The following is a 27,069-nucleotide window of genomic DNA, read 5'->3' as shown; positions in this document are numbered from 1 at the left end:
TAAATGCCCGCGATGCCTCCACAGACCGGCTTACTTTCATTGTAATTCCAATTCTGATGTGAGCCCTTGCTCAAGCAATCCTGAGAAAACTGTCCCTCGTGGTACAGCCACCACCTCCTCCCTGCACTGCATAATTTGGGATAGAATCCTTCTCCTACTGACTGCTGGACTTTGACAAAAGAACCAGATTTTTTTTCCTTTTTTTCTAACTGGAATCTTGAGATTTGGACCAGTCTCTGAAAAAACCTACAAAAATCTAGTTATACTCTCTCCGTGGTGCTGAAGCCAGATTCCCCACTGTTAATCCTGTTCAGCTCTTACATTGGGTTCTAGTAGTAAACTTTTTTGTTGTTTTTGTCTCCCAGTGGTAACTTTCTACGAATTTAAATGGGTACATAAGTGAGCCAGAGCCAGGTTCTTTTAGTTTTTGTATAAGGGTGGCAGACCTTTGAATGGTTACTTATCTATTATTTTAGCGCACTACAATTTATCTGTTTGTTCTTGTACTAAGCCAGGCCTTAGGTGGAAAACGGTGGTCAGACTGGGAAACACTAGGCTGATTTCCACGTCAAGCCTGCACCCCAGCTCTTAGAACAATACTTCCCACAAAGCTGGACTACAACTCCCATGAGCCCCCGAGCGCGCCCGGAAAACGCCAATTGACAGCTTCCTGTTCCGCGAAAAGCCGCTTGGTCCAAGATGGGAATGTAAACGTGGGGTTTGGAGGGTGGGTTGTCTTCTGGGTTCTACAGAAGAGGAACGGACGAATGAACCAATAGTTGGACGTTTCTCTCTTCCCCGCTCCCTTTTCTTTCCTCGATCTTTTCAGGAAAGTGCCGGTTTACGGGAGTGGGACCTGTGTTTGTGTTCAGTGCTTCTTGGAGCTCCTCGCGGAAACTCAACAGGAGGAGCGGTTACTTTAATTCGATTCTTACAGGGTCCTCGGACTGTGGAGTGAAGCCTCTGCTGTCTCGGTGAGAGTTGTTTGCTCATAAAACAAAATGCTGGTACTGGTTCGGGCTCCCAGTGGGTTGTGGGGTGAGGAAGGCATGGCGACACTTTTCAGATCGTTTAGGGGATTGCTCTCTGATATTAGCGATTATAGGTTCGTGTTTTCTGATCCTGTGGTTATTACCCCTCCTTCCCTCGTTGGTTTAGTTAAATTTATCATGGGAATTCCCTTTCTACTACTCCACTAGTTACTAATATTTTCGAGATTAAAATCTTTTTAACTTTAAAAAATGTGTTGAAACTAATGGCTGCTTTAGTGCTTACCGGCAATGCGTGGCCGAATGCACGAATACCTGTGCGGTAATTGGCAGCCCCCTTCCAGGTGTTAGGTGTGCGCTTGGGAACTGTACTTCACCCAGAGGAAGGTACGATGTCCTGGAGAAAGCACTGTACCGACTCAGGAGACTGGGGCTCTACTCCTCCTTTTGCCACAAATCTGATTACTCCGCGCTTAAACCCTTTGGACTGGTTCTTTGCTTAAATAAGGGGTTGAACTAGATAATCACTTCAAAACTTTGATTTGAAATATTGGGCTTTGAGATATATAAAGGTAAATCATTTGAGCATTTTGCTGATTTGCATATAAAACTGTCATGTGGCTTTTAACTCTTAAAAGTATATAAATTTAAAGAAAATAAAAACTACCTTTAATCTCACTACCCAGTGTTAGGTTATTTTTCACTTAATTTGCATTTCCCATTAGCTTCCCATGATTCTCAATGACTGCTGTTCTACTTAACCTCACCATTGTGGCTTGCAGTTTTTACTTATTTGCAGTACATTATCTTTGAGTCACTGATTATTTTGCTGATAAATGCCTAGCAGTGAAACTGAGTCAATGAATGGTGTAGCTTAAACATTATGGAGAAAATGTATTTTAGAATATAGGTCAAGGTTATTCATTTTTGTCACAAAACTTTTCCTTTGAACGAACGAACGATTTCTGCTATCACTACTCACTCTTCTTATGTTAAAAGGGACAACCTTCAGTTTGTAGATGTTCCTCATTGGATTAGAGTCAAGAACAAGGAGATCCAATTTAAGTGAGCAGAATTAGTGTTTGTTTGTACCCAAATAGGTCAAATGCATTTTTTTTTTTTTTTGTCTGCATCTAGTTCCAGATGTTAGCCGTTTGAAGTTCTGTTGCAGAGTGGGAATAGCCTTCAAGTGACAGGCATATTTCTAAGACAACCTCAGTGGCAAATTATAAAAATTTGGGCCAAACATTTCAATAATTAGAAACAAAACCTGTGCTAGAATCCTGTATGTCATATAGTGCGGTTGTTGAGCAACTATTAAGAAAGCATTTAACATTATCTACATTTACTAATGGAGGATAGCTGTGCTGTTACCCTTTCTTTAGGTCTGTGTGTGTGAAGGGCTGGTTTTGTTCCTTCCCTCTGGCTCATTGTTTAGGCGACGAGAGTATGATGGGGAGTACAATTGGAAGCAGACTCATAACTCAGGTTTGAGATCATCTTACTTTGAGAAATATTTAAGTAAAAATAAGGGCAAGTCCACAGATTTCCAAAATCCTTTAATGGATAAGCTTAACCCCCAGCAACTATTAAAAACAGCAACTCACGTTGGTCAAAGGTAAAAAAAAAGAGTATAGAGCAAAAACAGTGTTAGCTGACTTTGCTTACTAATCTGACAGTAGAGAGACCAGGTCTGTTTTCTTCCTCTGGTGTGACTTCTCTTGCATTGCTGGATTTGAGTGTGGTGACTTGGCAGTTAAGTGGCATCTGATACCAGTGTGATATACACCTAGGAAAAACCAATGATGGGTGAAGTCCTTACTCTATAATGTACAATGGTCTTTCAAGTTAGTTGTTTCTATTTAAATAAAAGGAAAGATATAAAATGCCATGTTATCCCAAACAACCCTGTGAGACAGGTTAAAAAAAAAAAAAAGACTTAAGAAGGAGAAAGAGGGAAGGGAAGCTTTCTGGGCATGACACCATTTGCAAGGTCACAACGAATACCCCAACAAAGGGCAGATCTTTTCTTTTCAGTTGGTACTAGATAATTGTTTGGAACATATATGTGCTGAGGCTTGGACTGAGGTTCTGCTCGACAAAGCATTTGCTCTCGGACACCCCAGCGTAATTCCTTCCTATGATCTTCACCAGGTAATCGCATTGAGTCCCAGTCTCGTTTGTACTCAAAATAGCGGGCTACCCGGTCTATCTTGCCCCGGTTTCGGCTTAACTGGTCCAGCCTTGGGAGAATAAAGGACTTCGGTCGGCTGGCAACAATCAGGTCTTGTTCATAAGCTGGAGGGCCCATTCCTTCTCTTTGTAGATAGCTATTGAGCTGATCTTGGTATTCATGTGGTAGATGAAGTTTTTCTGAAATATCAACAGGGGTCTCCCTGTCTTTTGGGAACTGAAGGTTCATCAGCCTTTGTCTTAAATCCCAGAGATCCATATCAATTTCTGTACCAGACTCTGATTCACTGATAATTGACTCATCTGTCACTAATACTTCCCCATCGGGCTTCCTACGCAGCACCTTTCTCTTCATCACTGGCTTTCGGGGTCTTTGGGAGGCCTCCGAGACTGTTTCTGAGGTGACATTACTTTTTGCATGTGGGTACTGCAGTTGCACAGGAAGAGCATGTCGTTTTCCTGGGGTTACTGAAGCTTTGCTGTAGGGATCATATTGGGTTACTGAAGCTTTGCTGTAGGGATCATACTGGGTTACTGAAGCTTTGCTGTAGGGATCATATTGGGTAGGCCAGGCTTCTCTCCTGACATCTCCCTCACCCTGCCCTGCACAGATCTGGGTGAAAGCTGTAGCAGCCGCTAACATTTGTTCTTCTGGATCCATATTGGCCCAATTTTGTCCACTAGGTCCCATGAGTTCCTCCATTGCTTCCCTCACATTGTAGGGCCTTCTGCAAGAGAAAACACTGATCAGTTTTCTAATAATAAATTTCTATCTCACAAATTGTTCATTCCCTTCTTGTCAGTGAAATGAAAAATGGCTAAGGCAATCCTATATAATAAAGAGGTAATATGCAAATTGACCACCACTCCAACATACAAGATGGCCACCCCCATGTGGTCAAAGATGGCTGCCCCCATGTGGAACAAGATGGCCACCACGAGATGGCCAGCAGGTGAGGGCAGTTGTGGGCAATCAGGCCAGCAGGGGAGGTCAGTTGGGAGGGACCAGGCTTGTAAGGGAGGGCAGTTGGTGGCAACCAGGCCTGCAGGAGAGGGCAGTTGGGGGGGGGGGGGGACCAGGCCTGCAGGGGAGGGCAGTTGGGTGGGACCCAGGCCTGCAGGGGAGGGCAGTTGGGTGGGACCCAGGCCTGCAGGGGAGGGCAGTTAGGGGCGACCAGGCTGACAGGGTAGGGCAGTTGGGGGCAATCGGGCTGGCAGGGGAGTAGTTATGCGTCGATCAGGCTGGCAGGGAAGTGGTTAGGGGGTGGTCAGGCTGGCAGGCAGAAGTGGTTAGGAGCAATCAGGCAGGCGAGCGGTTGGGAGCCAGCAGTCCTGGATTATGAGAAGGATCCCCGACTGCCTGTTTAGGCCCGACCCTGTGGGATCGGGCCTAAACGGGCAGTCCGACATCCCTCAAGGAGTCCCAGATTGGAGAGGGTGCAGGCTGGGCTGAGGGACAACACCCCCCCCCCCCCCCACACACACACACACACACACACACACGAATTTCGTGCACCAGGCCTCTAGTCATAACTATAATAGTTAAATAATAAATTACAGATTAGTACAAGATAGTATGGAAAGAGTTTGCAGGGGCATTAACTCAGTTCTGGAGAATTCTGCTTTCCTTCTTTTATTTTTTAAAACATTCAAATATTGTTTTGTTTTGTTTTATATATTTTTATTGATTTCAGAGAGGAAGGGAGAGGGAGAGAGAGAGAGAGAGAGAGCAAAACATTAATGATGAGAGATATTCAGTTGACTGCCTCCTGCAGGCCCCCTACAGAGGGCATCAAGCCCACAACCTCAGTTTGTGCCCTGATCGGGAATCAAACCCTCAACCACTGAGCCACACCAGCTGGGCTGGAGAATCCTGCTTTCATTTCTACCCTCTTATTATTCACTCCTACTTTCTACTGCCTGCTAGTTCTTGCCACCTTTAGTAGCTCACAGGTCAGGATAGGTGAGTTTTGGCATAAGAAAAGCTTGAGACTGCATGATATAGGGCAGTGGTCGGCAAGCTCATTAGTCAACAGAGCCAAATATCAACAGTACAACGATTGAAATTTCTTTTGAGAGCCAAATTTTTTAAACTTAAACTTCTTCTAACGCCACTTTTCCAAAATAGACTCGCCCAGGCTGTGGTATTTTGTGGAAGAGCCACACTCAAGGGGCCAAAGAGCCACATGTGGCTCGCAAGCCACAGTTTGCCAAACACAGATATAGGTCATAAGGCTTCATGACCATTGTTAACTTGTACTGAGAAGGACACCATGTATCCAGCATTGTTCTGTGTGTTTTATATTCATTCATGCAATCCTATAACTGGGATAGGTCCTCTGATTATCTTTTCACAGACGAGTAACATGAGTCAGAGAGATGAAATAACTTAGCCCAAGACTACACAGCTAGTACGTTGCATAGAATTCCAATGTATGGATGTACTGTAATTTTTCAGCTAGTCCATGATTGATTTATTGTAGGCTTACAGTCTTTTGTTGTTAAAAAATGAATGTTACAACGTGTATCTTATAAATTTTTACACACTTGTGCAAGCATAAATGCCCATTCCCACTCTTAAGATTTTAAGAAAGTTATTTCATGTTTTCTTCTAGCACTTTTATAGTTATATGTTTGAAATGTAAACTTTTAATCTATCATAGATATAGAAACTCAAAGGGCAAAAAACAAAATGAGCTACCTAGACTTACATAACATAGTCAGCCTTAGAACAGAGGTGTAGATGATCTTCTATTACCTAACATAACCATCAGTCATAAGTTATCTAGTACCATTTTTAAGGATGTAGTACAGTTGTCCTCAGATGATCTTTTTTTTCAGAACATGCATTAAATTTGACTTTAAAAAGGATCACAGTGCTTAATTACCTTCTTTCTGCCATCAAAATTGTTTAAAGTGGGAAAATCTTGACTCCAGGATCTACTTCCAATATAAAGTACGGATCATTGACAAATTTCTTCAATCAGGCTAGCTTCTATTGTACCACCTTTAAGACAGAATTTAGTATTAGATGATAGGACATGTAAACTATTAGTTTTATCTGATACTGGAAAGCAATAGACACAGTAGACATATATTCCATATCAAAAGATCTCTCTTTTTAAAAACTTCTTTAAAGAGAGAGAAACATTGATCGGTTACCTTCCACATGTGCCATGACCAAGGATCGAACCCACAACCTGGATATGTGCCCTGACCAGGAATCAAACCTGCCACATTCTGTTTATGGAATTATACTCCAACCAACTGAGCCACCCCAGCCAGGGCCATATCAACAGATTTTGATGGGAAAGATTGAACACATGTAATGAGAAGTCAAAAGGAAATGTTTTAGGGGGAAATTATCAGTAACATCAGTCCCTAATCATCTCAGCTAATGAATACAGATATGAAAGATACAGTAATTTTCCCCAAATTCTGACTATTGAAACCTTAACAATGCTAGCCAAACATTTTTGATATTACTTTCCTTTTCCCCTTTAAATTGGCTACACAGATGAAAAAGAGTAATCTCTGTGGGTGGTCAACCCTAATAACTAAGGTAATGCTTGTATCCCTGGGCAGAGCAAAAGTCTGCTTAAGCCTTAAGGCATTAAATTAACTCTTAGATACTATTTGAACATAGTTGAAGGCTACTGACATGATCAAAGGAACCAACACTAAAACTATCCCTTTTACTCTCTTTTCAGGTAGTGCGGACCCTTATGATTCATTTATTCCTGGAGTTCTTATCATGGCTGAAAATGACATAGACAGAATCCAGACTGACAAACTCCTAAAAAGAGTACAAGAACTAGAGCAGGAGATAGAAAGACTTAAAAAAGAACAGGCCAACACCAAGGACTCAAATGCTAGAGCAAATGCTTCAGGAGCTAGAAAAGCTAAGCGTGCATTTGACTTCAGTGCTCATGGTCAAAGACATGTAGCCCTAAAGATAGCCTATCTGGGCTGGGGATACCAGGGCTTTGCCAGTCAGGAAAACACAAACAATACAATTGAGGAGAAACTGTTTGAGGCTCTAACCAAGACTCGACTAATAGAAAGCAGACAGACATCCAAGTATCACCGATGTGGACGAACAGACAAAGGAGTTAGTGCCTTTGGACAGGTGAGGACCACTAAACAGTTTCTCAAAGCCAGCAATACCAATATATTCTAGATGTACATACTGAGGATTCATATTTGTATCTCTAACACATTATCTTTCTCTAATTCCACAGGTGATTTCTCTGGACCTTCGTTCTCACTTTCCAAAGGGCAGGGATTCAAAGGATTTTAATTTAAAGGATGAAATAAACGATGATGCTAAAGAGATCCGTTATACTCACATTCTCAATCGGGTGCTCCCTCCAGACATCCGCGTATTGGCCTGGGCCCCTGTAGAGCCCAGCTTCAGTGCTAGGTTCAGTTGTCTTGAGCGGACTTACCGCTACTTTTTCCCTCGTGCTGATTTAGACATTGTAACCATGAACTGTGCAGCTCAGAAGTATGTCGGCACACATGATTTTAGGAACTTATGTAAAATGGATGTAGCCAATGGAGTGATCAATTTTCAGAGGACTATTCTGTCTGCTCAAGTACAGCTAGTGGGCCAGAGTCTGGCTGAGGACAGATGGCAAGAACCTTTCCAGTTATGTCAGTTTGAAGTGACTGGCCAGGCGTTCCTTTATCATCAAGTCCGCTGTATGATGGCTATCCTTTTTCTGATTGGCCAAGGAATGGAGAAGCCAGAGATTATCGATGAGCTGCTAAACATAGAGAAAAATCCCCAGAAACCTCAATACAGGTAAATTTAAGTATAAATACATATTAACAAAACAGCCATTGCTTTTAGATTATTTTGAAATATATTCTAATATATCTTTCTATCCTCACAATTGTCTGAATAATTAAGTCACCGAGTCTTTCTTCATGAAGCTTTTAGTATAACTTGTAGAATGTTATGAACATGTAAGAGGAAGTGGTATCTTTGATTTTTCTTCTGTTACTCCTATCCCAGGAATAAGAAATAGGTGTTTGGACCAGGCCTCTTAAATAAAAGCACATTCATTTCTACATCCCCCCACCCCCATTGAATTTATGTTAAGAGGTATTGTTAGGTTCTGTTAAAGTCAAATAGTAAGCATTCAAACTATTCATATTAAATCTTGCTTGCTTTGTATTATGGAGTAATCATACTACTACTTTGGAATTTTTCCTAATTTTCAGTTTCTGAAATGGTAGGAAAGGTAGGAAAAGTAAGAAAAACAGCTGACTTTTCTTTTGAGAGCAGGCTGAGGTCAGACAGACCAGTAATTCATTCCTAAGCAGTGAAATCTATACGTTTCTACTTCATACTATGCAAAATTGACAAGTTTGGAAAAATACCACCAGCTGTTTTAAATTTTATAGCTATATGATGGAACCCAATGAACTCACTTGTAGGTGACTTGTTACCATTGAAATTTACCCCAGTATAGACCAAACCTAACCAGCTGCCCCATGGTTTGACTTTTTTTTAGTTATAATGTTGTGGAAAGTTAGGGATAGTGTTGTATTTTCTTAACTATTAGATACTTAATATTGACAAAGTTTTCCCCCTCCTTTTAACCCAACTAACCTTGTTTTTCAAGAACTGTTGGATGGCTGCTATGTATTCTCATGCTGTTTTGTCTCCTCTCTAGTATGGCTGTAGAATTTCCTCTAGTCTTGTATGACTGTAAGTTTGAAAATATCAAGTGGCTCTATGACCAGGAGGTTCAGGAGTTCAATATAACCTACCTACAACAACAGTGGGCTAATCAAGCTGTTAAGACTCACGTGTTATATAGTATGCTGCAAGGACTCGAGTCTGTTGCTGTGCCCTGTGAGACAGGTATGATAGGGAAATCCACGGGTAAAATTACCAGTACCAAAATTACTCATGGTTATGGGGAGGTAGATTTATATAAAGTTTGGAGGTGATTCTATTGTGGTAAAGTATTCATCTAATGATTGATTGTACTTATTATAGGAGCAAAGACGGATGAAGTAATAGAATGGAGAAATGTTAAGCCCTCTGTCATAAAGCAGACCAGTGCCTTTGTAGAAGGAGTGAAAATGCGCACATATAAGCCCCTAATGGATCGTCCTAAATGCCAAGGATTGGAATCCCGGATCCAGCACTGCGTACGTAGGGGACGCATTGAATACCCACGTTTATTCAATGAGGCAGAAACAAAAGCCAAAAGGGAGTGTAATGACACGCCAGAGGAAGAAAATACTATTTTAGAGAAACCAACAAAGAGAGTCTGTGTTGATACAGAAATTAAAAGCATCCTTTAGCCCTAAGTGGTTTGGCTCAGTGGATAGAGCATTGGCCTGCGGACTGAAAGGTCCCAGGTTCGATTCCAGTCAAGGGCATGTACCTTGGTTGCGGGCACATCCCCAGTAGGAGGTGTGCAGGAGGCAGCTGATCGATGTTTCTCTCCCATCGATGTTTCTCTCTATCCCCCTCCCTTCCTCTCTGTAAAAAAAGACCCAAAAAAATCAATAAAAGCATCCTTTAACCACAGAAAACTCTCCAGGATCTAGGAAGCAACAACTAGCTAATGGTAGGTGGGTAAAAAGGAAATACAAAATTTACTGCAGTAAGTCCTAAAGAATTCAGATGATCAGTTCTTAAAAGAACAAAACAAAAAAGACCATACGCTCTATTTAAGGATGTTCAAGCTTCAACAGGAAACCAAACATTCATTCCTATCTAAAAGGATTAAGAGATGGAAGAAGCAAAAAGCAGATGTAAAATGGAGATGTATTTATATACACCTGGAAACCTGTGCCTCATGTTCAAATTTATTAAACCTGATCCTGCAAGTGTCTTAATTTGTTGTGCTATCCTTTTCAAAAGCAAATGAAATATTCACTACCCATCTGAATTAGCATAAAGAGCATTTCTTATTTTCTAGGATATTAAAAAAATGAAATTTAGTCAAATATTTGATAAATTGGTGCAGTGTGCACTGCCAGGCACAATACTACCTGACAGTGACCTAACTGAATGAGGCACAGCATCTCTTACAAAGCTTATCAGTTTAGTGCTGTGTGAGCCACAAATGGTCTTTGAAATATGTTTGTTTGTTTATTTCAATATTTTACACATATAAAAAAACATTGTTAGCTCACAGGCCATAAAGAAACAGGCCAGGCAGTTTATAGTGATTTAAGGAAAGCTCTTACAACGATATCCAAGCTGAATCTTGTAGAACAAATGGGAGCAGAGTTAAAGATGACAACATTTGCATAGTTTAGAAAGGTAAGCAAAGGTCCTATCCATAGAGCCTTGTAGGCCTTCCTAAAAATGCTTAGAGTTTTATCTTGAGGAACCACTGGGGTGGGGAGGGGGGATTAAAATGCCAGAATTGTGTAGCACAAATATTGCTCTGTGTATACTGTAGACTGGAAGAGGGCAAGACAGTAGGACCAATTAGGAGGCTGTTGGAATAATCAAGGAAATCGATAGCCTAGATTAGATTTGTAGGAAGGGGAACAGAGAAGTACATGAATTTGAGATTAAGAAAGGAGAAGCAAAAGGACTTTGGGTGAATGACTATGAGGTTCACAAGTAGGGAGGCCGTCAGGACTCCCAGTTTTCAGATTTAAAGCACATCTAAGACACACTGGGACATGAAAATGAGGCAGGGCTTTGCTTGTTCTCAAAGTTGATAATTAACCCTCAAAATATTACTTATAAACACCAATGTTTATTCATAAGTGTTCCCCCCTCTTCTACTCTCTCTAAAAATCAATGGAAAAAATATTCTCAGGTGAGGATTAACAACAAAAATAAGGAGTTCAGCTGGGCTGGTGTGGCTCAGTGGTTGAGCATCAATCCATGAACCAAGAGGTCATGGGTTCGATTCCCGGTCAGGGCACATGCCTGGATTGCGAACTTGATCCCCAAGAGGCAGCCGATTGATGATGTTTCTCTTTCACTGATGTTTCTATCCCTCTCTCTTCCTCCTTCTGCTCAGTGGTTAGGCCATCAGCCCACAAACCAGAGTCATGGGGCACGTACCTGGGTTGTGGATTTGTTCCTGCCCCACGTCCAATGTCTCTTTCACATCGGTGTTTCTCTCTCTCTCTCTCTCTCTCTCCTCCCCCCTCTCTCTCTCTTTCTTTCTCTTTCTCTCTCCCTCACTCCCTCCCTCTCTCTAAAAAGCAATGGGAAAAAATATCCTCAGAGAATTAACAAAAAAGATAATAAACATCAAGTAAATGAACTCAGACCTTCTGCCTCAGTATAACAATTTTCATCATTGCAGAGTGTATTACTTACCCACAATTATGATTATACTATATGAGATCCAACGTTTTATTTACCAACCAACAAATAGCATGTTCCTACCTTTGTTGAAAAATCCAACTATAAAAATATGCTCTATATCTTCAAGCTGGTAGCTAAAACATAACTAACATATGGGACAATTACAAACAATACTAACATAAATAGTAAACATGCTGTATAAGTGCACAAACTTAGTAGTGGGTAGGCTGCAGACATTAGACTTCACTGAAAGAGTCCCAGGTTTAGAATTTAAATAGTATAAGAAAAGTGAAGTATACGTCAACTTGTATTGTTGATGGGATTGCAAATTGGTATAGGTTACTATGGAAAACTGTGTATGTTCTTTAAAAAATTAAAATAGAACTACTTCATAACCCAGCATTTCCACTTCTGAGAATATATCCAAAGAAATCCAAAACACCAATTGGAAAAGATATACGCAGGGTTTCTTACAATAGCCAAAATACGGAAGCAATGCAAGCAATTACTTGGCCATAAAAAAGGATGAAATCTTACCACTTGCAAGTGAAATAAGTTAAAAAGAGACAAATACCACATGACTTCACTTTTATGTAGAATCTAAAGAACACAAATAACAGAAAACAGATTCATAGATGCCAAGAACAAACTAAGGGTTGCCGGGTGGGAAGGGAGTGGGAGGACTGGGTGAAAAAGGTGAAGGGACTAAGAAGCTACAAAATAGTCCCAGGGATGATAGGGAATATAGTCCATAGCATTGTAATAACTCTGTATGGTACCAGGTGGGCACTAGAATTATCAGGGGGATCACTTTGTAAATTATAATTCCTAACCAATATGCTGTACTCCTGAAACAACTATAAAATAACATTGAACATCAACTGCAATTGGAAAAAAAAAACCCTGGCCCATAGCTCAGTTGGTTAGAGTGTTGTCCCAATATGCCAAGGTTGCAGGTTTGATCTCCTGTCAGGGCACATACAAGAATCAACCAATGGCCCTAGCCAGTTTGGCTGAGTGGATAGAACGCTGGCCTGCGGACTGAAGGGTTCCGTGTTCAATTCTGGTCAAGGGCACATGCCTGGGTTTCGGGTTCAATCCCCAGTAGGAGGCAGCCGATCAGTGATTCATCATTGATGTTTCTCCCTCTCGCTTCCTCTCTGAAATCAATAAAAATGTATTTTTAAAAAAAGAATCAACCAATGAATGCATAAGTAAGTGGAACAACAAATCAATACTTCTCTCTCCGCATCCCCTTCCACTCTCTCTAAAAATCAATGGGAAAAAATATCCTCGGGTGAAGATTAACAAAAAACAGAAAGAAAAATTAAATTACTCCTTACTTTTAAAAATCAACTCTAAAGAAATGATACATGGGACAGAAAGCACTAAATAAAATGTCATGTTTGGGAGAGTCTATAGAAGCAAAGAGCAGAGGATCAAGGTCTTAGGTCTTAAGGGAATCAATTCCAGTAGGTTATACTTTATCAAATCTAGAATAAGCTTTTAGTGACATTATTTTAGGTAGTTACCATAGGGAGAAAACTCAGGACAATCATCATAGAAGAAGCAAGAGAGAAATCCCGAACTGTAACTTTAGAATTACTTCAGTTATGTGAGGAAATGTTCGTATAAATTCAAAGTCTCTGACCCATGGTAGGGACTAAATAAATGTCAGAAGTCAAGTAGGGCTTAGATTTTACTTTCTTCACTACAAAATGGAAGGAATTATTTCAATAGGTTTTGAACTTTAAATGAGATTTTACATATCAATGAATACACAAACAAAATGGAGCTTTGTGAGAAGTACACCATTTCAATGTTTATGCAATACAAACCTACCTACTAAAAAGATAAGCAGAGAATGAAGTAGGGACAGAAATGGAATAGGAATCTGGGTGAGGAGGGGTTCCAGCACTACAGCCCAAGAGATTCTTTTGTGTGCTATAACATATAACAGTGATTTCCAACCTTTTTCATCTCCTGGCACACATTAACTACTAAAATTCTGTGGCACACCAAAAAATATATTTTTTGCTGATCTGACAAAAAAATAGGTATAATTTTTATTCATTCCCACTGGACTGCTATTGTGTTGGCTGTTGTCTTTTTTTTTTTTTTTTTTTGGACAATCTAAGAGAAAAGAGGTCAGTGCCCCTGACAAAACAAGTATTGCATGTTTTAAAAATTCTTGTGGATGCCCTGATCGGTTTGGCTCAGTGGATAGAGTGTCGGCCTGCAGACTGAAGGGTCCAAGGTTCGATTCCGGTCAAGGGCATGTACCTTGGTTGCGAGCACATTCCAGTAGGGGGTGTGCAGGAGGCAGCTGATCGATGTTTCTCTCATCGATGTTTCTAACTCTATCCCTCTCCCTTCCTCTCTGTAAAAAAAAAAAAAAAAAAAAAGAATAAAATATATTTTAAAATAAATAAATAAAAATTCTTGTGGCACACCAGTGTGCTGTGGCACAGCTGCTGGAAATCACTGCTATAGTGACTAATATGTTACTTTATTTGCATTTTAATTATAGCACACTCCCATTCCTTTTGAACATATGAGGGTAGGTGTTTGCAAATAATAAAATCTAAACTTTAGTAAGTTCCACAGGTAACTGCCAGTTCTTTATATTAAAGAGAAACTCTTTATAATAAAAGACCTGATAATCCTTTCTCTTATAAGGAAACTTATATAGAGGCTAGAACACCTTATATTTTTGAAAAATTACAGACCATATTATATACACACACATATTTTTTTCCTTCATCTTAAATTGTCCTGTCATGCCTTTAAGAGCCAGCCCTATACTCAGGACAGCCCTCCTAAACTGAGAGGGAGGTTGCTGTGTGTCCTGCCAGACTCCCCTGTTACAATTGAGCACAGGCGAGCAGAGAAAGCATAGGCCAGGACAAGAATTACAGACAGTATTAACCAAAATACCCCAAAGTGCCTTCTCTTCAAAAATCTTAAGCGATTTGATGTCCCAGGTTTAGCTAATTTCAAGAGAAAGGATTTCAAGGGTGGAAGGGGTACGTTGGATCAGTATTCTAACTATTACAGGAAGGCTACTGCAGAGTTAAATCAAATTCCTCTGCCTTTGGGAGGTAAGCATGCAGCTTTATGTACCACAAAATCAGAACAAAACAAAACAAAAAATACCCTAAAAAAGAACTGTAATCGAAAGAGACAACAAACTAGGGGAAATATTTGTACCAGGTTAAAAATTGCTAATTTAAATTCCTCTAGAAAGCTAATAAATAAAAAGATACATACACCAGCAAAATAAGACAAATGACTTACCAAAAAAAATAATAAACATAGAAAAAGATGTTTAATCTATATATATAAAAGTCAAGCGACTGGAACTGGGCCTCCCCACCCCGATCAGGGGCAGGGCCAACAGCCAACCTACCATGGCCACCCCCCTCCCAGAGCCAGCCCAGCTGGACGGGCTGTGCACAAATTTGAGCACCAGGCCTCTAGTCTCATTAATAATGCAAATAAAAGTAGTAAGACATCCTTCTAGAAAATTTTTCAATATCCAGTGCTGGTCAGCGTGTAGAGAAAAAAGCAACCTCACCCTCTGTATGTGTGTGGATGGGGTGGGGAGGGGTATATCAGTTTTTCTGGAGGGCAAATTTGACATTATCAATCATAATTTAAATTGCACCATAATTTCTAAGCCATCATCCACTTCCAGGAATGATTCTAAGGCCACAAACTGGTAAGAATGTAAACAAGTATATGTACGAATAATCATGCTATCCTATGATGATGAAGAAGTTGAAAAGACAAATGTCCATCATTACAGGATTGGTTATTTAATATCCGGTTAAATAATGCATGCAAGAGTTACGATGCATGCATTAAAAGGGATAATGCATGTCTACATTTGACGGACATGTGTTCCTAAAACACTACTAAGGCGCAATCTGCTTTTTAAGTGAATATGCTTTACTATATTCAAAACATAGTTACATAAAAATTATTGTGTAAGTATAGCCATGTAAATATATATTCATAATGAATACATCTGCAATAAACCCAAAGGTGAGGGTTTGTTTTTTGGCTGATGGAATTTCTAGTATTTTACTCTTCTTTATATGTACCTAATATTGCTTGATTTACGTATAAAAAACAATGAGATTGCTTAATTTTTATCATCAGGAGCGGAGGGAAGGTTTATTTTCATTCTAGGGTAGGGCTGTAGGGCTGAATTTCACCCTCTACCCTATTACATCTGGGAAAGAGCTGCTCGCACGGTGACACCGATTAGTTCAAAAAAGGGGTGCCTAGGGGGTGAGAAGCCTTTCACACTCAAGTTTACAGAAAGACCGAGTCGCCACCACCTGGCCCACGCTGGGTGTCATCTGTTTGTGACGCTTCCGGGGAGGCCGGCTCCCTCGCTGCGCCCGCCCCCCCCCCCCCGACCCCTGGCCCGTCCACCTCGCTAAACCCCGGCCGCCGTGACCTCGGGGGGCTCCGGCTGCCAAGGGTCCATTGAGCCGCCGCAACCAGCATCTGAGAACGCTGCGAACTCGGGCAGTCGGTACGTCCGGGCTCCGGACAGCGCGCCAGGGCATCGGTACCCGGGCCGGGAAGTCAACTCCGCGGACTCAGCCCCGACCTCTCCCCAGCAGCCGGGCCGCCCTCTGGGCCCCACTCCACCTCTCCCACCCGGTCCCGCTTACCCGCCCCGCCGAGGTCCGCTCGCCACCCAGTTCCTCAGCTCCGCAGGTATCAGTTGGCGTCCCGCAGCCTGCGCAGGCGCACTGCCTGCTCAACCGCCGGACGCCCGAGGTTTAAATCCCTACAACCAACCGGCGCCCTCTGCCCCGCCTTCCAGCGCTCCCATTGGTCCTGGGGGTAAACGCCTTTCACTTCTACATTCTGATTGGTTTGTGGTTTTTTTCTTGTCCCGCCCGCAGGCGGGAAGAAGTTCGGGATTCGGCGCGTGATGGGGACACGTCCGAGTCCCGCGGCGTCGGAGCGCGAGCGCGGAACCGTCGCTTCGTCGCCATGCCGACGGGACGCGGAGGGGAGGACTCTGAAGCCTGCGTCAGCGGCGGTCTTAGCGCCCCGTCCACCTCCCTGGATCAGTCTTCACCCTTCCCGACTCTGCGGGGTCGGTGGCGGCAGGTGGGTTCTCGACGCGGGGTCCACCGAGTCTGCCACGCGGGCTCGGTGTGAAGGTTCCGATGCGCGTGGAGGCCTTTCCGAAGCTCTGTTACTTTTTTTTTTAAAATATATTTTATTGATTTTTTTACAGAGAGGAAGGGAGAGGGATAGAGAGTCAGAAACATCGATGATAGAGAGACATCGATCAGCTGCCTTTTGCACAACCCCTACTGGGGATGTGCCCGCAACCAAGGTACATGCCCCTGACCCAGAATCGAACCTGGGACCCTTCAGTCCGCAGGCCGACGCTCCATCCACTGAGCCAAACCGGTTTAGGCAGAAGCTCTGTTACCTCTTATTCTCTCTTTGTCTCAGGGCACATCCTATGTATGTGAATAATTTTTATAACATTACTTTAAATAATAGCAAAGTGTTCCAATATGTAAGGATCTTAGTTGTTTTTTACCCTCACCAGAGGATTTTTTTTTCCCATTGCTTTCTAGAGAGAGTAGAAGGGAAGGAGGGAGGAGGGGAGAGAGAGAGAGAAACCTTGATGTGAGAGAGACACAATCACTGGTTGCCTCCTGCACACATCCCGACCCGGAGTGGGGAGCGAACCCACAACCCAGATACATGCCCTTGACCGGGAATCGAACCCGCGCCCCTTCAGGCTATAACGCCAACGTTCTAACCACTGAGCAACACCACTCCGGGCAGGATCTTAGTTTATTTCCTTCGTTTCCTGTTACTGGACATTTGGCAATTTTTTTTATTATTTTTCTATTATAAACATGCTAAGTTAATTTTTATTAGTTAATTCTCTGGAACAATTCACCATTAGTTTTCTAGTATACATTCCCTGAGATATGATTTCTGGTATAATGAGTTTGCTCCTCTTAAGGATTTTGATATTTGTTGCCAAATGGCTTTCAAGAATGATTGTATGAAACTTACCAGCAGTGTGTGACAGTGTCCAAGTTCCTTCTCTGTAGCATCAAATCAAATGCCACGTCATGTCAATCATACTTCTGCAAAGTAATAGACCTGATCGCTTTTTTGCAATTTGCACTATCCCATAGGACATCTCCTGGAATATTTTGCAGGTACATCAAATGCCTTTACTCTCTGCTTTTCTAACTCATACACTAATGCCCAACTTTGAAATCTCACAGTTATTCTCCAATTATCTTTTACATCTCATTAAAAAAAAAAGATATCAGTCATTTAGAATGTCTTCTCCTTCCATCTCACAGTCACGGATACAATTCTTGTTCCTCAACTGTCTTCCATCCCTTCAGTACCCTTATCCCTAAGTTTTTCCTTTCTACTGCTCCCAGAGTTATTTTTTTTCTAAAACAATCTGTTCATTCACTCCCCTGATTAAAAGTCTTCAGTGGTTTGCAATTACTAGAAAATAAAAGTGCAGATTTCTGTGTCAACAAGCATCTTTGGTAATGATAGACCACAGAAAGGAAAGTTTAACATGTATACTCAATTGAAATGGAATTTTAATATTTTCTTCAAAAAAGTTAATAACTGACATTTGTCTTCAAACCACATCTCCACATATGTGCATAAATACACCTATTACTGTGCCTTTACCATATTAGCTTGTGCTAACAAGGAAATAAGGGAAAACAATTTTATTTGAAAATAAGAGATTTCATTACACCAAACTTGAGTGATCACTATTTTTTATTTTTTTTTATTTATTTATTTATTTTAATGATCACTATTTTTAAATTACTCTCTGGTGTTCATTTTGGTACTTTGTAATCCTAGACATTCCAAAATTAAAAGGGTGCAAATATTTTCCCTCCCCTCCTTAATAAAGCAAGACCATGTTCCAGATGGTATCACTCAAATGGTCTCTCCAGACCATTTGATTCTGCATATTTCTTTAGATAAAAATGTTGGTGATGTTTCATTTATTTATTGATGTTTCCAATATGCCTTTTCCTCCTTCACTCTAACTTGACCTTTTGCACTCAGATATCGAGTGTGACTCAACACGGTTAGCATTAGAATAAAGGAATCGAGAAAAAAGCAAGTGAGTGCAAAGGGTTAAATTACAGATATTGAAAATACAGCCCTGGCTGGTGTGGTTTGATTGGTTGGTTCAATTCCCAGTTTGGCCACATGCCTCAGTTGTGGGCTCCGTTCCCAGTTGGGGGCATATAGGAGGCAGCCAGTCTATGTTTTGCTCTCACATCGATGTTTCTCTCCCTCTCCTTTCCCCACTCTCTTTTAAAATCAATAAAAAATCTTTTTTTTAAAAATTACCTTTTAAAAAAGCCACAATAACCCATTTCAGTAATTTTACTAAATTCACTGAAGATCTTAGACAAGTTGGTAATGTCAACAATTATTACCTTTAACATTTTCTCCTATAAAAAATAAATAAAAGACAAGTCATATTTCCAATATTATAAGCAGAAAGATGTTATAAACTCTTAAAGCCCATTTGATAATTTTTGTTATAGTCATTTTTCACCCCATCTCACCTTCACACCCCAAGAAAATAGCGGATAGAAAGTTAAGAGGGCTTCTGTTTCCAGATGTTTGGGAGCATTATCAGCAATAAAATCAGGAAAGATATGTTATTCTTGGAACAGCATTTCTCCATTTCACTAGCATAACAATTCAGGAGGGCATCTGAAGAGAAGCTGAGACATCCATGGCTTTTTAAAAAAAAATAAATAAACATATATATATATATATATATATATATATATATATATATATATATATATATTTCAGAGATGAAGAGAGGTACAGAGAGATAGAAACATCGATGAGAGAGAATCATTGATCGGTGACTCCTGCACGCCCCCTACTGGGGATGGAGCCCGCAGCCTGGGCATGTGCCCTGTCCAGGAATTGAACCGTGACCTCCTGGTTCATAGGTCAACGCTCAACCACTGAGCCACACTGGCCAGGCTCCATTACTTTTTATTGCTCCTGTAGTACACTTGCAGTGTGTACTTACTGATATGCTTGAAGGCCCTGGGGTTCTCACGGTGCCAGATCACAAAGGTTTCAATTATAGCCTGCAGCACTGCCCCCAAGCAAGACTGTTACCCTGTCCTTAAAAGCCTTGAAAGCTGGCACTGACTTGGCCTCCATATGGATGGAAGTCCTTTCAGGCAATTCATTTCTAGAATAGGGAGGTTTCATCCATATTAAATATTTTCTCTGGCCAGTAATTTCCTTCTATAATCAAACTTACCCAGAGTTTCCAAAAATTCTTCAGCTGCCTTTATATCGCAACTGCAGACTCATCACTCACTCACATTATGTGATGAATAATGATTCTTGGATCATTTATGCCACCAAGAGCTGGTAGCAAATTCAACGTTGTAGTTGGGTCCAGCCTTTTCTTTCAACATCACCAACTTTTCGCTTTGGCTCTGATCACTCACGGTGCTGAGAGGGATATGCTTCTGTGTCCGATCTTCAAACAGGTCCTTAACAGTTTCTCCATATCTGATATAGGCCCGGTTTTGAATCTCAGTTGGCCTCTATGATCTAGGGTAGGATGTGCTTGTTTGTAATAATAGGTCTTTTCCTTTGGCTGCTAGGTAAGCAGAGGGGACACTATCATTAACCTCACCCTTGCTGTACCTTGGTATCAGTGGGGAAGAGTCATGTTATTAATTAGATGGAAAGGTCAAGAAACTACAGGCAGGAAGACTACACAGAGGTTGCAATAGTCCCACCAAATGAGGCCCAGGAGGGATGCCTGGTGCACCGGGCACGATTTCAAATGCCATAATCACAGCACTTCAGAGCTGAGTCCCTTTGTAAACAGTGCTGCGACTTCGATGCTCTTTCATTCACTCACTGTGGAAAGACTTGAAGAATTGACGTTTTGTTTTTCCCCAAGATAGGAAGATATGCGAGAACTCCAGGTCAGACCTTCAGGAAAGCAAAGGTGTAAGGTGGCAGGGTGGGGTGGGGGTTGGCGGTGGGGTGGTAGAAGTGACTCAGCATTCAGGCTTGGTCTAGGAATAGAGTCTTTTCTAATAATTCTGAACCAGCCCCTTTATGCCTTCTCCTAGAAAACTACTTGGGCCTAGGAGTTGGGCAGCTAGAGAGTCACTCAGATTTCCAGGAAATCCCAAAGACAAGAGACCCTTTACATTGTGGTGACATTTTCATGCAGTCTTGTTTCTTATACACAAAGTAAAGACATTGGGTTCCGTTGCCTCTGTGCCCAGCTCCTCCTGTATTTGACGCATTTGGTAAAAAGGAGGTGGAGGAAGAGCTATAGGGAGAACATCCCCTAACAGTTCAGTCGAGTTGCCTTTGGGGTTATATACCAGTACAATCCTTTGAATATTGCCTCTGTCTGTGGTTGCTCTGGTTTGCAGAGCAACGGCTCTAACCCTCTTTCAGTGAATCAGAGCTCCCTTCATATGCTTGCTGCTCACTCAGCTGAGGAACCAATCTGTTCTGAACCTGAGCCTCCATCTTCAAAAGTCACTGTAGAAGACACTGTTCTTGACCTTCCTGCCCACTCCCACACACGCCGAATCCAAGCCCTGCCAGCAGTTAACCATTATCGGGTCACTCCTACACCCACCCCCACTGCCAAATTCTTCCTCACTCCCATGCCCACGGTCCTCTCTGGCCCTGTGGGTGACCTTCTCAGAGAGTGGCTCCTGATGGCTGCAGTTTCCAACGTCTATTCTCGCTTCCATGGAAAACTAGAAAAACAACGCGTTTCATTTTCTTAACTCAGCCCCACCGCACAGCTTTTAATTGGGTAGCCCTGGTGAGCACCCACCAAGTTCAGTCTTGGCTGGGAAAATAGACACAATGGATCCCACGGTGTCGTTTGCTGCTGCCAGCCTACATTCTTCCCGCTGTACTTTCAAAGCAAATTTGTGTAAACTTAAGGCCAATGTTAAAACCTCATGGGCGTTGTTTGTGGGTTTTCTTGGGTGGGCGAGAACAGGCAGAGGCTACAGCTAGGGAGCAGTAACCTCCAGTGCCTCTTCTCCAGCATGACTAGCCCACGTCCCAGCAGCCTGTCGAAGGGAGGGCATGTGAAGAGCATCCACTTGACTGCAGTCATGGATATTGGTTGAGAACTGCTGTTTGGGGGTGTCTTGCAGGAGCCTCATCACTCCTAAGTGCGGTGGGTTAGCATTAGAACTATGGACTGTAAGGCAGGAGTGGGGTGATATTACGGGGCATGAGGAAATGGCTTCAAAGCCCTGTCCCCTTAGACTGAGACTCAGTCTGGGAAAAGCCTTGGGAGATGGTGTCCTGAAGAAAATCTTTGGAGGAATCCTTGTGAAGAAGTTAGTTGTTATTAGTCCTGGCCTCCCCACAATTGATCCCCTTTCTACCGTGTTAAATGAGTTAAGCTCCTACAGCCGGCATGTGCTAGGGGGTGAACTAATGAAAACTGGCGACTCAGAATCCATGTCTGACCCCAAATGGACATCCCATACTTCTCCCACCTGTGGACATGGTCCCTGACCTGATAACCAAGACCTGATTAGAATCTCCCTACACCCTTTCAGTGTGGCGACATTGGGCTACATTGCTTCTGTGCCCAACTCCTGTATCTTCCACATTTGGTAAAATGGTGCCTTCAAGGCTGTCCAAGGTTAGAAGGTTTGGAGCACAGTTCAAGGAGGGTGAACGGGGCTAGGTCAGGAGGCTGAATTCGGCTGGACATGGAGGAGGAGAGGGTGGGTCAGGGTTTCTGGGGTGAGACTCAGGCACCCAGGGCAATGTTCTGGGTTGGATCCAGGCTGCTAGAGGGAGCTTGGGTCTAAGTGTCAGAACTTGTTGGCTAGCGCCGTTGCTCCTGCAGACGTGGATGTGAGGCAGAGTATATGCCGTGGAGAAGAAATGTGACCGTCCTCACACCACACACTTCCTTTCTCCTGTGGGATGGGCCTCTCAGAGAGCCCAGTCATAGAGTGAGTCTCTGTCTTCTCACTGACTCAGCTGGACCAGATGACTCCCCTCGCAGGCGCCCTTCTGCTGCACAGGGCCAGGGGTTGTGCTTATGGTTTGCAGAAGTTGTTGAAAAGGATAAATGCAGGAAACTTTCTTTGGGAACAGTGTTGTTTTCATTTTACTTTTCCCTGTGTCTCATGCCCTTACACTGTCCTCCTTCAGGGGAAACAGAAAACCAACTTTAGGCTGACTACAAAGGAGCCTCATTGGCCTCAAATCCATTGCCCTCCTTCCGTAGCAAGAGGGGATGGGATACAGGTTGTGCCTCTGGGCAGGACGGGGTGTACTTCAGCCCCCATCTAGGAAAGAGCAACAGGGCCTTGGGATGGAGCCAGGGCTGGAGGGGAGAAGATGCAGACTCTGGCCCCAGGAGAGGCCTCAGGGGAGGCCTGGGAACCTACTTCTGGGGGCTCAGATACAGAGGTGGGAGGAAAGAGCCGGTGGCCAGCACATGTTCAGGTACCCTGGGAGACAGGGATGGCCCCAGGTGCCCGAGCTCTGTCTGTGGCCCACACTAAGATCCTGGGGTAACAGGTGTTGGAAAGCTGAGAAGCCAGCTGAGGCTTCTGGCTGAATCTGGAAGGTAGGTTCAGGTAGCAGCCATTTTAAAGGGGTTACTTGGGGACCAGCTCCTGAGCCTCCTCTCTATTCTGGGCTTCGCAGTCTAGGAGGGATAAGGAGGGACAGTGATAAGGGCGAAAATTCCACAGTAAAAAGTCATGATAGCACATATACAGGGATAGGCAAAAGTAGGTTTACAGTTATGAGTACGCAAAACAGTTTATTCTTGGATTATTATTTATTAATTATTGTATTATTTTCCATACAAACAACTGTAAACCTACTTTTGCCCCAGCCTGTATGATGTCAACTGTGATAGCATTTGTTAACATGAACGTCTGATATGTGTATAGAAATAATCCTGTGCGAAGATATGGAAAAACATTCACATTGTTTCTCTCAGATTTGAGGGCATAAAGGGAATTTTACTTATTCCTTAATAAGTTTGATTTATTTCCAAAATTTCTGTTACTTGCATTCAGAGAATAAAGTTGGTCAAAGCGACCAGGGCAAACACAGGAGAAAGACCTGGCTTGTATGGAGATTGAGTTTCACACCCAGATTTTCATTACCAGTTGCCCCGGCCAAGGAGCATCTATCTTCCCAGGCACAAGGGTCCTTTGCTCAGAGGCATAAGCTGATGCTCCGAGCACAAACCCTCTGGGACTAATATCCAGGATTGCTGCCTATGTCTCACACATTCCAGAGGGAAGACTCCCAAAGGTGGCCCCTCTGGGGATGCCTTCCAGACAGTGGCACATCAGCCAGGCTGTGAGGCCCCTTCATTTCAGTGGGAGCTTTGTTCATGAATGTGGCCTCTGCCAGGCAGAGGGAGATTTTTTCTTTTAATGGAGATGACCTTTTCCTTTTTCTCCCTCTCTTCCCATTGTCATCTGATGGTTCAGGGTAGAGCTGCTCCAGAGTTGCAGCCCCGGAAACCCTTCTCCAGATTGTAAGTGAGATGTAGGGCAAAGATGGTGGCCACTGAATCAGACAGATGTAAGCCTTGTTCCCTGGGGGAAAATACTTTCACTCCAAGCACCCCTGGTCTTCAACTATAAGACAATGTCAGTTATTCCTACCTATGAGGTTGTTCAGAGAATTCAAAGAGAACAAGGGCAGAACATGCCCAAAGATGTTCGATGCCAAGTAGGGTCTTAATGTTTGCCATGGCCCATGTGTGAGTTTTTGCAGTCCCAGCAACCATATCAGATAGATTTCTGATAGTCCTTGTGTGTGCCTAAGGAAGCTCAGTAACTTGTTTGCAGTCACAGCAGGGAGGTAGCACCCACTGTACAGTGAAGATTATGTGAGGAATCACACGTGCGTGTGGCGTGTCTCTGAATGAACCCACACAGAAAACCGGCTCTAAACTCACTCTCTCCCCAAGACAGGGAAATCTGCCATCACCTCTGCCTGTCTTCCCCATAGTGACTACTAACTGCAAGGTGAAGGTCAGGAATGCCATCCTGCAAACTTCGAATTAGGGGCTGTCAGTATAGAGACACCATTCCCTTGTGTCTCTCAGGTTGACCATACTAACCAAGCCACTCATTGTTTCATCAAATACTTTTGATTATCCTATCTGTACAAGGCATTACTCTAGGTGCTGAGGAGAGAGCAGTGAACACAACATGTGAAACTCCTGGATTCGTATAGCTTTCATTCTTATGAGGGGAGAGAGACACAATAAACATCAATAAGGAAAAGCTATAGAATGAAAACTGGGTTTAGTACTCTGGAGAAAAAGCAAACATGGAAAGTATATATATATATATGAGAAAAGCTTCCCTGGTGAGTTAACACTTACTAGATGAAAGATGGATGGCACAAATACATTGCACCATCCGGAGGAAGTAAGGTAAAGGCAGGGAACTGATGGAAAAGCTTATTTCCAGCCCTGCCTCCTTTCCCTCTGTACCCCCTTTCTAGTGACTAATCGAAATATTTATTTCTCTTTCTTCCCGTAACGCTCAGTGAAAGTCTCTCCCACTGTAATTATTTCTGGTCTTTGTCTCCCTTGGAAAAAAGTAATGAGCAAACTTGCAGTTGAGATCACCCCTTCCCACCACCCGATTTTCCTGGGCTGTCTCATCCATCCTCAGAGATGGTGCTACACTGGGAGATCAGACCATAACTGGAGACTTGGGCTCTGATTTGGTGACCTACTTTGTGAGGGATGTAGTACTGTTGGAGGTTATGGTACCTGAAAGGGACTGAGCAACCCACTGATGCACGGTGACCCCAGCTTTGTTATATCTGAAAGGATGTCACATAAATGTGAAGTGAGAGAGACCGTTCTTGAAGTAGTGGCTGCTTCAACATGTCCTGTGGTTTGAGCGCTGGTTTTGACCGCCACATTACCATTTTTACACCAGAGGGCCGGCTTTACCAAGTCGAATATGCTTTTAAGGCTATTAACCAGGGTGGCCTTACATCAGTAACTGTCAGAGGGAAAGACTGCAGTAATTGTCACACAGAAGAAAGTACCTGACAAATTATTGGATTCCAGCACAGTGACTCACTTATTGAAGATAACTGAAAACATTGGCTGTGTGATGACAGGAATGACAGCTGACAGCAGATCCCAGGTACAGAGGGCACGCTATGAGGCAGCTAACTGGAAATACAAGTATGGCTATGAGATTCCTGTGGACATGCTGTGTAAAAGAATTGCTGATATTTCTCAGGTCTACACACACAATGCTGAAATGAGGCCCCGTGGTTGTTGTATGATTTTAATTGGTATAGATGAAGAACAAGGCCCTCAGGTGTACAAGTGTGATCCTGCAGGTTACTACTGTGGGTTTAAAGCCACTGCAGCAGGTGTTAAACAAACTGAGTCAACCAGCTTTCTTGAAAAAAAAAAAGTGAAGAAGAAATTTGATTGGACATTTGAACAGACAGTGGAAACTGCGATTACCTGCCTGTCTACTGTTCTATCCATTGATTTCAAACCTTCAGAAATAGAAGTTGGAGTAGTTACAGTTGAAAATCCTAAATTCAGGATTCTTACAGAAGCAGAGATTGACACTCATCTTGTTGCTCTAGCAGAGAGAGACTAAACATTGTCGTCAGTTTACCAAATCCACTACGCCACTTGCCTGTGTGTTTGGTAACAACAGATGAACATTATGGAGGCCCTTGGATTGAAAAAGGAACCTCTCCCATTCCTCCTGCCACTGAAGTCGTTAGGGCTCTGTATAAATAAAAACAGTGCTTTTGGGAAATAAATAAATAAATAAATAAATGTGAAGCGAGACATGGTCTGTGTAGACCAACAAACAGACTTACCACCGGAGTGAAGAGGTACAAGGTAGAGAGATTCTACACCAGCGTTAATTACTATCTTATGATGGATCTAATAAAATTAAATGTGGTGTCTGGGTCGGGGAATGCAAACAAAGACAGTGTGTACCCTCTCCTGGGAACATTAGAGAGGATTCAGGTGGTTTGATCTGAAATTTATGATTCTGTGATTCTAGTGGGATGCCTAAGGGCAGGTGATGGGAATAAATAAAGCTGCAACCTCCCACTGGGACCTTCACAGGAATGGGTTCCTGGATTTTCCAAGTGCTTTTGCTGGGTATATTCATAATGCTTTTCATGGACGAAGGTGAGTCCTGGTGAGGGAGGCAATGAGGGCTGGGAGAGAATGTATGGGAAAGAAGGGAGGGGTTTCTAAAATTGACTCTTGGGGACGCTACAGAATGGTTCATGGAGAACTTTTCTTCTTCTCTTCACAGGAGACAGAGTCCTGACCACAAAATGTATGGTTTGCCATCCTTGGATAAATAATGCTGCAGCAAGAGGGGACAGACATACTTGAGTTCTTTACACACTGTCTCTCTGCCCTCCCTGACTCCACTCTTCTCTCCTCATTGCTCTAGTGTCTTCTTTCTGCCCCCAGCCTTGGGTAGGGGTGAT

General features: G+C 42.7%; 3 protein-coding genes across 7 annotated transcripts; 2 read left to right on the top strand and 1 right to left on the bottom strand.

The window, feature by feature from the left end:
* The first annotated feature begins 834 nt into the window (after positions 1-834).
* PUS3 (pseudouridine synthase 3) lies at positions 835-14,356 on the top strand. Of its 2 annotated transcripts, XM_079762529.1 has the most exons (6): positions 837-974; positions 3,986-4,135; positions 6,893-7,311; positions 7,424-7,989; positions 8,867-9,057; positions 9,196-14,356. In XM_079762529.1, the coding sequence occupies exons 2-6, from the start codon at positions 3,997-3,999 to the stop codon at positions 9,504-9,506; spliced, it is 1,626 nt and encodes a 541-aa protein (XP_079618655.1). In that variant the 5' UTR covers positions 837-974; positions 3,986-3,996; the 3' UTR covers positions 9,507-14,356. The 2 variants fall into 2 exon arrangements, with proteins under 2 accessions (XP_079618656.1, XP_079618655.1); XM_079762530.1 differs by lacking the exon at positions 3,986-4,135 and having other exon boundaries at positions 835-974.
* HYLS1 (HYLS1 centriolar and ciliogenesis associated) lies at positions 972-16,249 on the bottom strand. 4 transcript variants are annotated; one of them, XM_079762531.1, is made up of 3 exons: positions 16,176-16,249; positions 6,071-6,189; positions 972-3,910 (listed from the first exon to the last, which is right to left on the bottom strand). In XM_079762531.1, the coding sequence occupies exons 2-3, from the start codon at positions 6,082-6,084 to the stop codon at positions 2,929-2,931; spliced, it is 996 nt and encodes a 331-aa protein (XP_079618657.1). In that variant the 5' UTR covers positions 6,085-6,189; positions 16,176-16,249; the 3' UTR covers positions 972-2,928. The 4 variants fall into 4 exon arrangements, with proteins under 4 accessions (XP_079618657.1, XP_079618659.1, XP_079618660.1 ...); XM_079762533.1 differs by lacking the exon at positions 16,176-16,249 and adding an exon at positions 7,532-7,640; XM_079762534.1 differs by lacking the exon at positions 6,071-6,189 and having other exon boundaries at positions 16,176-16,227.
* An 8,755-nt stretch (positions 16,250-25,004) lies between these two features.
* LOC307094355 (proteasome subunit alpha type-6-like) lies at positions 25,005-27,069 on the top strand. Its single transcript, XM_079763093.1, has one exon. It carries the CDS (start codon positions 25,701-25,703, stop codon positions 26,205-26,207), a length of 507 nt encoding a protein of 168 aa, XP_079619219.1. The 5' UTR covers positions 25,005-25,700; the 3' UTR covers positions 26,208-27,069.

The sequence above is a fragment of the Cnephaeus nilssonii genome, assembly GCF_951640355.1.
Source record: "Cnephaeus nilssonii genome assembly, chromosome: 22".
NCBI lineage: Eukaryota > Metazoa > Chordata > Mammalia > Chiroptera > Vespertilionidae > Cnephaeus > Cnephaeus nilssonii.
The sequence above is the reverse complement of the archived record's forward strand: the minus strand, read 5'-3'. Positions and strand labels throughout refer to the sequence as shown.

What these genes read in the sequence shown, in the direction of transcription:
- PUS3 (XM_079762529.1), top strand. Translation starts at nt 3,997, where the DNA reads ATGGCTAAGGCAATCCTATATAATAAAGAGGTAATATGCAAATTGACC. An exon ending in CACCACGAGATGGCCAGCAG is followed by an intron (nt 4,136 to 6,892) that starts GTGAGGGCAGTT and finishes CTCTCTTTTCAG; the next exon opens with GTAGTGCGGACCCTTATGAT. An exon ending in TGCTGTGCCCTGTGAGACAG is followed by an intron (nt 9,058 to 9,195) that starts GTATGATAGGGA and finishes TACTTATTATAG; the next exon opens with GAGCAAAGACGGATGAAGTA.
- LOC307094355 (XM_079763093.1), top strand. Translation starts at nt 25,701, where the DNA reads ATGACAGGAATGACAGCTGACAGCAGATCCCAGGTACAGAGGGCACGC.